At 35.0% G+C, this 12,993-nt stretch overlaps 1 protein-coding gene across 1 annotated transcript; it reads right to left on the bottom strand.

The window, feature by feature from the left end:
• Nucleotides 1-384: 384 nt before the first annotated feature.
• Nucleotides 385-12,449, bottom strand: LOC110451438 (cartilage matrix protein-like). The gene is made up of 12 exons (XM_021499456.1): nucleotides 12,355-12,449; nucleotides 10,564-10,579; nucleotides 7,511-8,131; nucleotides 7,200-7,244; nucleotides 6,056-6,091; nucleotides 5,384-5,595; nucleotides 3,921-4,143; nucleotides 3,566-3,697; nucleotides 2,614-2,640; nucleotides 1,832-2,266; nucleotides 1,454-1,582; nucleotides 385-619 (listed from the first exon to the last, which is right to left on the bottom strand). The coding sequence occupies exons 1-12, from the start codon at nucleotides 12,391-12,393 to the stop codon at nucleotides 498-500; spliced, it is 2,037 nt and encodes a 678-aa protein (XP_021355131.1). The 5' UTR covers nucleotides 12,394-12,449; the 3' UTR covers nucleotides 385-497.
• Between the last annotated feature and the right edge of the window lie 544 nt (nucleotides 12,450-12,993).

Here is a 12,993-nt window from a genome sequence, read left to right as displayed (position 1 = left end):
ACATCTTCAGATATCACATCATATTTCTAACCAGCTTCTTAATATGAGCCATATATGTCTAGGATATGTGACATGTTGACACGAACTAACGAATACACACAGGTAACACAATGACCAGACTATCGTTACCAGGATCAATATAATTCTGCTTCGACATGTGCTTTAAGCCCGGTTCCGCGTGATTGCACAGCCACAACCCAAGTCTCGCGGCGTATCTTATTTCCACTGCCTGAACAATATGATCATGCGTGTTTTTGCAAGATCTGCGTGAGTTGCCAATCTCTGTAATATATACCGGTTATATAAAACATAATTGAGGACAGCAAATATGTTGAAATATTCACACTTTATTTGGTTATATAAAACATAATTGAGGACAGCAAATATGTTGAAATATTCTGACTTTATTTGGTAATATAAAACATAATTTAGGACAGCAAATATATTGAAATACGCTTTAAGTGAAATTTGCCTCCGGATTGCTGGCCACATCGGTTTCAGTTTAATGATTCAGCTCTTTTTAGGATGTCAATGAAGGTCTCGATCTCCTGCAGTCTTCTTTCCTCGATCTCCAGTCCCAACTTTTCAGACATTCGCTTTCCTTTTGTTTTCGTTCCTTCTGTAAAGTAGAATATTAAAATGAAGTTGATAAATCGTCAACACACAAAGACAAAAGTGAAACCCGAAATAACTACATGGTGAAGTAAAAGTTTATCTTTGGTTTGCTTTTTAAATCGACTTCTTCTTAGTATTATATCTGTATTTCATTTTTGTATAAAATCTTTTACGTCACAAGGTGACTTGCTGCTGTTGGACTTTGAGTCCCCGAGATTGCTAGAAGCTATATTATATTCTGGTGCAGTGTACATAAAAAACTGGTGTAAAACAATATTGTCTATTGTAAAAAAAAAGTTATTTGTAATCATATAACATTTTCCCCATTTTGCTGTGATTTTACGTATATTTCAGTTAGACATGCATGTTTATACATTTCATCACTGATGCGTCACAACTAATTCAATTAACAATGCTTCATTGTTCTTTAACCTGTAATCATCTGCTAACGGTTCCATTTTGACCCCGTCAAATACGGTAAGAAATAAATCTAAATGCTGATTTAAAATTCATTACCTACAACATTCTTTTGAAAGACGCTTGTAGATAATTATTATTCTGTTATTTAGAAGAAGAAGAAAAATATTGTCGAAATGTATAATTTGAATGATAAAGTTTGCCAGTTGCCTAGAAAAAAATAAAAATAAAAACAATACAAATAATTAAGAAAATGACAATGAAAACATGTACTATTTGATACATATTAAATCTCAGAAACAGTAAATGTTATAATCCAAAGTATAACGTTTTGATAATTTTACATTATAAAAATGAGGTAATCGATGCCTTGTTATAATGTTTAATATCATATTATCTTTATATATTTAAGAAATCTTACTTTTACAAGTTTTTGTAGTCAGGACTTGGCGGATAGAGTTTAATGCTGAGAAATCATCGACCATGAAATAGCTGTCCAGGTCAGAGGACATGACCTTCAGCTCGTCCTCCACTATGTACTGGCCGACGCCTGTAATAAATGTACATCACCGTATAAGGACACGTAAGCCAGTGAAGATGTATTTACACACTATATTTAAATAGTTAGATAATTGAAGGCTCATATTTACGCGATACATAGCTTCAAATATATACAATTTTGAATACTTCATTTTAAAACCCTTAAAAGTACCAAAAACGTATTTAAACACGATTTTTATAATTGTTCCCTTTCCATATTTCTCCATATTTAGTTTTAAGAACGATAATCATAACACACCGATTGCAAACATGCGGATTCCAAGCTCATGTGCTGCCCCTGCCATCGCATACGTCTTTTTCGGCTCGCGTGAGTTTCCATCAGTGATTATAATTCCAATCTGCGGAATATCTCCTCCTCTTGCACCGGAATCAGTTGTAAACATCTGGTCGAACATCATTTGTATAGCCTCGGCAGTATACGTAAGTCCTGTTGTGTATTTGACCTTTGAGATAGCCTTGTTTATTTCAGCCGAAGATGTGTACGAATTCAGGTTGAACTCAATCTTTGATGTATTGGCGAAGGTTATTAGGCCAACACGTGTGGCGTCTACGCCGATGTCGAACTGACTGACAACTTCTCCGATGAAGCTGAGTAGTTTTTTAAAGTCCGATTGTCCGATACTAGTGGATGCGTCCGCCACAAATACAATATCTGCTGTCTGTTGTCTACAAACTAAGAAAAATAAAAGTATAGCATAATATATCTATATAGTCGTTAAAACATGTTCTTGGACATTTTGTCGTTATTAAGCTGTTTGTTACTGTTTACTAAAAATATTTTTTTGACTGTTTAGTATATCAAAAACAAAGTCGCCATGATGCATATAAACTGTGACGAATAATTACTTATCATCACTTAATATGTTACAGACACATCGATATTGTCGAAATATTAAACACACGAACAGATAAACAGTATGTTGAGTATTAAAAACCGATGATATAAAATATTCAGTTTCTTATTTTATTCCACCAATACAGGCAGAGGTTTCACTACGTTTGTGGTTTAAGGTTACTTACTTTCCTGTGGTGTGTCCTGTTGGTTTTCTGCAGGAACAAAAAGCATTATGTTTGATTTCTGTCTAAATAATAACGGGAGTTAGGAAGGATATACATTGTTCCATAAAAGAAATTTTGTATGATATTTTTCATTTGAATTCTCAGGAAAATCAACGTTTAAATTGATAATAGTCAGAGCACGTACACTCAATATGAAATCCTTCATTTTATTTCAGATTTCAGATACCAATCATGAAATTGTTATTGTTAAACATTGCAGACCCTGTAGTGCACAGTTCATATTTGCTATATCTCCTTGATCATTAGCCCATCGTTAACACTTGTCATAACCTACATATCATACAAACGATCAATAATAATTGACATTTCCTGCATACATTATAAACCATCAATACTTGTTATTGCCTATATATCGTATAGACCATCATAAATACCTGTAATTAACCTACAGATCATATAGACCATCGTTAATACTTGTCATACCTTTATATCGTACAGACCATCATAAATACCTGTAATTAACCTACAGATCCTTTAGACCATCGTTAATACTTGTAATCATTACCTAGAGATCATATAGACCAGTATTTATACCTGTCATGACTTACATATCCTATAGACCATTATTAATACTTATCATTACCTACAGATCCTATAGACCATCATTAATACTTATCAATACCTATATATCATATAGACCATCAATAATACTTGTCATTACTTACATATCCTATAGACCATCATCAAAACCTTTCATTACTTACATATCCTATAGACCATCATTAATACTTGTCATTACCTATATATCATATAGACCATCAATAATACATGTCATTACTTACATATCCTTTAGACCATCATCAAAACCTTTCAATACTTACAGTTCCTATAGACCATTAATATAATTAACGTTTTATCGATCATATACGCAATCTTCACTATCAATGCCTACCTTCGCAGACCCTGTAGGCCAATATTTCTTTGATTTTGTTAAGAGCTCCAAGATTTTCGACAGTGAAAACAAAATCTGAATTTGGGTCGGATGCCAAGGTGTTTAACTCGGGTCTGTACACGGATCCGACGCCTGTTTAATAAAAATTGGCAGTGAACTATGTAATGAATTGTTATGACTTGATAGCAAATCGATTCACAAGCTTATCATTAGTTTGTGACGAGATCAAATGATAACAACACATGAATAGTTAATGTTGGAGCATTATATGAAACAATATATTCTTTTTAATAATGATATTGCAACGCATTTTCATTCAAAATTGTGTTTTAGGTAAAACAAAACAAAATCTCACCAATTGCAAACATGTAAATGCCTTTATTAAGAACCTGGGCGGCTTCCTCGCGGGTTTTGTACGGGTTGGTAGAGTTTCCGTCCGTGATAATGATCCCGATATGTGCAACTCCTTTCCGTGCCCCGTTCGCGACTGCAAATCCATCATTTTTGAGCATTTTGAGAGCCTCGTTTGTGAATGTGTTACCTCCCCTCCAGTCAATTGCCTTTACGGCGGATTTCAGCTACAAAGAGATGCCAGTTGGGTTAGACGTTTCATAAATATCAAACCTCTTTCTCTGATCATTTGATTAATTTTTGATCTTTTGATCCACCTTGAGTTCTGAATATTTTTTTCTGGTGACGTTATGCTATATTTTGCTACACTAACTTCACATTACGTTTTGTTATGTCTTCAGCTATTCACCACATTCTATACTAGTTCAAACATGAACATTAAGTGTTCCTTTATACAAAAGTGTCCTACAGTGATCTCTATATTTACAACAGCATATCCAACGGTTTCTAAAAACAGCATGTTGTATAGTAAAATATCATACTTTAAACATAAATCTTTATTACTTATAAGTTTCAAAAAATAATGGGAATTTCGATGGTTCCTATTTTTTGATAGATTATTGAAAAGCAAGAAATAAATTGGTATTACTGTGTGTATTTGTATCAATTTCAAGAGATTGATTTGAAATCTGAGATGAACACATATATTTGGCATAACTACAATCATTCGTTTGTCCTCTATATTCATGATATGTCTAAGAGAACATGACTCCTCTTTAGTCTCAATAAATGTTAAATTTGCTTCGAGAAAACTTGAACCGAAACCCAATGGCGGACAACACGACGCCGAGAACGAGCCAATGACGTTACATTACCATAAAGTAAAAAGGTGCTTTCCCATAAATGTTAAATTTGCTTCGAGAAAACTTGAGCCGAAACCCAATGGCGAACAACACGACCCCGATAACGAGCCAATGACTTTACATTACCATATAGTAAAAAGGTGCTTTATTGTTCGGAAACAATTCTTGTTTCAACTCGTATATTATACCAATTTGTTACAACCAGACTAAATGGATTTTGTTTTTTTGAGGTGGAAAAAACATCTCCTTTAATCAGGTGGTAAAAACAAAAGCTTGCATTATCTTAACACAGACTGTATCACTATAGTAAGACTGATAGGGCTCCGCTTGCATGAAACTTCTTAATTCATCGATTAAGTATGTGCTTAGCTCAGAAGTTCTTAACTTTGGCTTTATCAAACACGTTCTCAAATATTGGCCCATTCTAAGCCTAAAATCTAAGAATGGAGAATTAAGAATTTTTGTGGATAACTTAAAGTTAAGCATATGTTAAAATTGAAGTACAGTATATTCTTAAAGTGAAGCATTACAAACGGCGTTAAGAAGTTTCGGGCAGGATTTGTACATGAAGACCGCATTGTGGTAATTGATAATAATATCCTACCTCGTCCTTGTTGGTGAACTGGTTGAGTGGGAAACGCATGGTGGCATTATTACTGAAGGTCAGGGCTCCAACATGGGTCAGATCGACACTTACGTCTAGGTAGTCTATAACCTGCTGCACAAACGACAATTCCAGCTGAAAGTTCTCGTGGGAATGGATGCTGCTCGACTCGTCAATTAGGAAAAAGACGTCGGCAGGTTTACCTTGGCACACTGTTGAAAAATCCGAGATTTATTATTTTAAATGAGTACGGTCATTATTTGCAGAAATAATAACATTTTCATATATGTACACGTTTATTAGAAACATATTTGTTTTTGTGGTTATATTTCTGACCGCATACAATGTAATCAATAAGAAAAACTATTTCCAACAAATACGTTTACATTGTTCAGTAAAACTTAAGCAGAAATAGTACCAGAAATGCTTTACATTTAACGTTTTTAATCATTCTCAAATCAATGTATACCACTTATGTACGTTGAATATGTTGTAGAACATTGTGGTCAAAAACATTTTATATGTAATGTATTTATATATTTATAGAGAGAGACGATAACGCAACGTTAACAGAAGTATAAATCAAGCTGAACTCAATCTCTTAACCACAGGAAGAAGACAAAAAGGAACGATGGAGGTCGGAAAGCATTATATATCAAAGAATACTTTTACCTTCTTTTGGATCCTCTCCTTGAGGTTTGGTAGGCGCTGTAATGATCAAACCACGCTGATTTGTTAGAAATGCACAAAACACAACTGATTTAATGGTAGTAAAAGTATTGATAGTATAAACATTTCAAAGAGTTTCTATACATAATATTGCGCAAGAAAAAAAGCGTAAATACTTACTTATCTGTAACATAAATTCAGCAATTCTATGGAACAAAAAGCAATGTTCGGCCTTTGTTTCGCTACAAGTTTAGAGCAAGGTTATGAACATTTAGTGATAATCAAAGCAGCACATTGAGTAGATATAAGGTAAATAGGCAGACTCGCTAACATAAATATGTACGTGCGGATTTATAGTGACTGCTCCTTAGCGGCTTATGACTGGAGTAAAGAGCTTCTTAGTGACGGGTACAGTCATTTCCTGATGGTATATCTGATTTAAATGGCACTTACTGATTGGGTGATTGTAGTAAAAGTTAACTATTCAGATAATAAAATTACTTATCAATGATATGCCCAAAGTAACTGTAAATATATTTTTCTGATGAAATACTTGTAAAACAATGTTATTTACTGTACTTTAGTATTAAGTGTTACTTACTTATTTTATACCTGCAGAAAATGTAATTACTAAAGACAAAATGTAGTAATTTAACTTACTAATAATAAACCTGTAATAGTAATACTTAATAATAATATACATGTAGAGAATGTAATTACTGATAGTATGCCGGTATTGAGCGTTACTTACTAAGTATATACCTGTAGATAATGTAATTACTAAAGACAAAATGTAGTAATTTGTCCCTTACTAATGATAAACCTGTAATAGTAATACTTAATAATAATATACATGTAGATAATGTAATTTCTGATAGTATGCCAGTATGGAGCGTTACTTACTAATGATATACCTTTAGAGAATATAATTACTGATAGTATGCCGGTATGGAGCGTTACTTACTAATGATATACCTTTAGATAATATAATTATCGATAGTATGCCGGTATGGAGCGTTGCTTACAAATGATAAACATGTAGAGAATGTAATTACTAATAGTATGCCGGTATGGAGCGTTACTTACTAATGATATACCTTTAGAGAATGTTATTACTGATATAATGGTTGTATTGAGCGTTACTTACTGATTGGTAGAAGGCTAGTGACCGGAGGGGCTTGCGTTGTTACGGCTGGAATTAAACAATAAGATACTTGATATGTTGAAGGTTATCATTTGTCTTCTCTTACTGCATTATTTCCACAATATTAGTACCATCTTACAAACAGCCTTTCAAACGATAACACGTCAGTGTATACGTGGTTAGATTCAACATTAGAACACATTCTTTTTGACGCAAGAAGGTATTGAATGATTGAAACTTTGCATTGCTGATTTATGAGACGATAACGTACCTTGACGCCCTGTTTTATCTTTATACTTGTGTTAATACTTTACCGTGACACGCCCTGTAGGAGAGCACCTTCTTGACTTTCTCTGTGTTCAACTGGTTGTAGCTATCCACTTTGATCATGAACAGGTCGTCGGGGTCAGTAGCTATTCCTCGAAGTTCGTCTTCATTCACACCAGGTCCGATACCGACAGCAAACAAGTATATGCCGTCGTCCTTAGCTAACTGCGCTTGCTTTTGCGTTTCGGCTTTGCCCATTCTGGTCGAAAGTCTGTCATAATTCCCAGGGTTGGTTGTCCCGTCTGTTAGGATAATACCCACGTGAACTACATCGTCACGAGAACCTTTACCGGGAGCAAACAGATAGGTACGCATGCGTTCAATAGCTTTATACGTCCTGGTGGCTGGTCCTTGGCTATACCGAATGTCGCCAACGTCTTTAATGACACTCGATTGGTCACTTCCGGCGTTGAACTTGAACTCGTCATACACATTTGCGCTATAGGAGACTGCAGCAAACTGGACATCCTCCGGCCCAACGTCAAAGCGTCTGACTAAATCTTCGATGAAATCCTTCTGGACACCGAAATCAACCTCCCATATACTACTGGATGAGTCGACAACGAAAGCAATGTCTGCCTTGCATTTCATCTGATCTACTGGATGACCTAAAAACATACGGATACTTACGACTAAGAATACATGGCATTAGGGATATTTTCATATAAATATTATACAGCATTTGATATAGAGCCCTTACTAGCTAACATAAGCCACTCTAAATCGCTTTACAGTATATAGATATACAAGTAATACAATGAGCATAAATTAAACATTAATCGATACAATTTTGAGGAATTCGCAGGAGCTGCCTTATTAGGCGCTAACTACTAGTCCTATGCCACCTGGCTAATATCTCCCTATGTGTATATGCCTGCGTGTGTGCTGAAGATGTAATGTGTTCTGTTTGTACATTGTAGTAGGATCGTGCTTCCAACGGCATCATTTATACTGCAACCTCACTTGAATGCTACAGCACAGATACTGCAACATCGGACCCAGGACAATTTATACTCCACCTGGATTGTTGAAGTTGTGTGGGCAGGAGAAAAACGTTTTCTCTGAATATCCATGCGTACGATGACTTCGGGGATCAACCCCCGGCCGCCTGCGTGGAAGGCCGGAGTGTTAAAAACTCGACCAATCCGCCCATAAATACAGAATACAGAAATGGTGTAATTATATACTAGTGTTATAAATTAAGAATACATCTATCTAAAGGTTATTATGGTACATCCTATACTGGCACTCAAAAGAAACAAAACATTGTTGTATTGATTGTACTTTATTAATCTATTGATAATACTGTGAAACCACACTGTCAAAACCTACTTAAATATGTGTTGCAGCAATGAATTGACTTCAGTTTTATTCAAATGTCTCCATGAAACGACGATGTTAGTATCTACCAAGTGTTCGTACAAAATCAAGTTCACAGAATTAATACTGCTTGAAGGAACCATTGGCGTTGACCACAGTATGACAAGGACTTCGCATTGAAGCAATGAGTCGGTTCAAATACCTAATCGGGATCCTTCGCCATTCTTCCTGTAAAGGCGTCCTCGACAGGTCCTGTGTTTGAGGCTATTTACGATGATTTCTCTCACCCTTCTGTCAAACTTATCTCAGGGGTCCTCAATGGGATTTAGATCTGGGGAAAGCATTATTCCAATGATGATCTGTTGACGAAGAAATTCTATGTTAATGCGTGTGACATATGCACGTGTGTTATCCTGGTGAAACGTGCCACCATTTGTCACCATGAATGAAACAGTAGTACCAAGACTAAACCCTGTAACGTTGACCGTTCTAGCTACCGTCGACAAACACAAGGTGTGTGCGGCAATCGCTAAATATCCTACTCCACGCCATAACGCTTCCATCGCCAAAACGATCATGACTTAGCGTGCAGACGTCCTATCGTTCATCACGCCTACGATACACTCGCGCTCTGACATCTAGCGAGCGTTAGAGTATATATCTGTATAGAACTTGTTGGCACTGGCATAGAGACCATCGCGGATGTTGTACTTACGCAGAGCGACTTTGGATACGACGTCGGCTCAATCGAGGTACACGAAACGGTCAACGAGAACATAGCCTTACCCCGACTTACCGACGGATTACAGGTTTTGGACTAATGCGATGGTGAATTGTTATATAGGAAGCAATCCTTGTCGCCGTTACCGTCCGAGTACGCAGACGACATAAACAGATATGCGTGTCCTACATATGTATCTATGTGACGTTATGTGTGACCTTCCTGACGTTGGACGATCGGTCGTCGAGTTCGTTGCTGCAAACCTGCTCCAAAGCCTGGATATGGTTATTCTGGCCACACCAAACCACTGGGCGACCTCAGCGTACATGACTCCACGTTGTATTACGCGAATGGTCCTTTCACGGCTTACGTCATCAAGCAGTGGCATGGCTGATTTGGCTAGGATAACAAAACCAACGATATGGTTCCTGTTACTGACACAGTAACCCGATAGAAATAGAAATGATTCGGAGCATTATATTCTCGTTAGACCGCATACATTCACCAAAAGTGCTTGATATGTGTAGCTTTGACAGGTGGAGTGTTGTATTTTGAAAGTAGACCTCGTATCACTATATAAACTTTGTTTTATAGCCAATTACTTGTTATTTAAACTGTTTTCTGGATTATCATTTCAAAATATGGCAAAAGGGTGTCAATTCCTGTACAGAAGTTTGTTTAAAGGGTTTGGTCGAATAGGAACCAATTTTTGTATTTCTTTCGCCTTTAAATTTAAGGACAGCATGTTTTCCAATTTTAAAAATACCCAAGAAGAATGAGACTTTCCTAAGTCATAAACGCTTATGAGGAAAAGCTTAGTCACCTGAACAATTTATTCAAATATGTTATTTAAAGGAGATGATCGAACATCATTTTAACAAATACAGAAATTGAGTATCATTCGGACGAGTTTGCATTTAAGACATATTCATTACATAACTATCGGAAGTATAAGCTTGGTTTCGAATATAGATATAAATATTTTAGTTGAATACTTACCAATCGTTAATTTGATCTGAAAATACAAAAGCAAATGTCTTATGATAAAATGATAGCAAATTCATTTAATTGTTTGAAACAAGATTAAAAGATCAAATTGTTAGAAACGAAATTTTTAAAACATAGTAAATCCAAAGGTTACAATCCAATGCATGAGAAACATTTAACAAAAGAAAGTGATGTATTCCAGATTGTTATTTTTTTTCTCTTTTTTCTCTTTTTATAAGTCATTAACATTTTTAATTTGATAGTTGATATTTGTTGATCATTAAGAAGTGACATTATTGATATCATTTCAAAACTGTTTAAATATCGTGATTTATAACAATACACTGTAGACAACAGATATTTTTATTTTTGCTACAAGGTTAGGGCCATTTTCGAGGAGTGGTAGTTCACTAGCAGAATCAACCAGCATATGAAATAAAATGTTCACATGAAATACAAATGAGAAACGTCTATTTTGATATATAATAAATCAATGCCAAAACAAGCCTAACGATGTAAATGATTTGCTACAATCGCCATTTTCTCAATGTATGTCTCGTCAGTAGAATTGAAGTCAACAGAATGAAAAATATGTCTAATTTACTCCGAAAATACACAGAAATATAGCACAAGGGGACAACTGTCTATAAATTAACACGTACTGCTTATGTATTTTAAGTAAAACATACATCGATAGATAACAATGAATCGGAGTAACAAAAAACATGCAACCTACTAATACTTATAAATTTATAATAGATTGTCGAAGAAACAAACATCAAAATAAATCTACAAATGGCAATGTGTCGATGTAACAAACATCAATATAAATCTACAGATGGCAATGTGTCGAAGTAACAAACATCAAAATAAATCTACAAATGCCAATGTGTCAAGGTCACACATATCAAATAAACCTACAGATGGCAATGTGTCGAAGTTACAAACATCAAATAAATCTACAGATGGCAATGTGTCGAAGTAACAAACATCAAAATAAATCTACAAATGGCAATGTGTCGAAGTTACACACATCAAATAAATCTACAGATGGCAATGTGTCGAAGTAACACACATCAAATAAATCTACAAATGGCAATGTGTCGAAGTAAAACACATCAAATAAATCTACAGATGGCAATATGTTGAGGTAACAAACATCAAAATAAATCCACAAATGGCAATGTGTCGAAGTAACAAACATGAAAATACATCTACAGATGGCAATGTGTCGAAGCAACAAACATCAAAATCATTCCACAAATGGCAATGTGTCGAAGTAGCAAACATTTAAATAGGTTTACAGATGGCAATGTGTCGAAGTTTCAAACATTAAAATAAATCAACAGATAGCAATGTGTCGAAATAACAAACATCAAAATGCATATACAGATAGCAATGCGTCGAAGTCATAAATATTCAGAATAAGCAGGCATCGGAGCAACAAATAGTCACAATCTATTTATAGATAACAATGTTACGGGTTAACAAACACTACAAAAATATCTGAAGCATTGCAGAACATCAGAGTGAAAATTATATAAATAATATATTGATAGAGATGTACCGTATAACAGATATTCTAAATACAACTGTAGATGGTGATGTAGTGGAGGGAGCAAATACTAATGATTTAACTGTAAAACAGGAGAGCGAAATAGAAAAATACATTGCTTTGAAAGTATCAGATGCGACGAATCAAAGTATGTTCGTATTTCGTCAGAGAAACATTAGTATGTCCGATTCGAAAAGGCTCTAAACGCTAGTTCCTTCTATATATGTAGTAAAAAGACAATAACTTACCAGCAGACCAACAATCAAATATAGCTTGATGGTACACATATTTCTAATCCTGTTTCTTCTCCTTTCCTGTTGTTACTGTCTCTTGTCAGGCTGTTACATCCTTATATAGTGCAGAGAAATGGAAATTCCAGGTTAAAATGACTAAAATAATGCGGTAATCAAAATCATATTGGTGGAAATAATTGATATACTGAAAACCTCGTTTATGTGAAATTCCATCCGAATAATTTGTATCTGACATCTAGATGCATTAACAGATAAGTAGATTTTTCTGTAATTACCGTGTCTAAGGGGTGTGCCCAATCCCGGCCGAATCCTCCATGTAGGATTTACGTTCACATAAACAGATGTCGACAACGCAGAATAAGATATAAAACACGATCGCCATCGCCAGGGATCTAATTATTCATACCAAAATGTGTGGCCATGTTAAAAAAAAAACATCAAGTATTTCGGACTGACACAAAACGAGGTATACATGTTCAGAAACTTTCGTTACAAAGTTTAAACACCAGTAAACAGCCGAATGATTTAAAAAAAATTGTAAAAGCCAGGAGGTTAAACGTTAAGTTGATTTTGACATTTTGAATGCGCTAGAGAAGTATAATGTAATAATTTAATCTTGCTTGTTACAAGTAT

This window comes from Mizuhopecten yessoensis, unplaced genomic scaffold (assembly GCF_002113885.1).
Source record: "Mizuhopecten yessoensis strain PY_sf001 unplaced genomic scaffold, ASM211388v2 scaffold6021, whole genome shotgun sequence".
Taxonomy (NCBI): domain Eukaryota; kingdom Metazoa; phylum Mollusca; class Bivalvia; order Pectinida; family Pectinidae; genus Mizuhopecten; species Mizuhopecten yessoensis.
The sequence above is the reverse complement of the archived record's forward strand: the minus strand, read 5'-3'. Positions and strand labels throughout refer to the sequence as shown.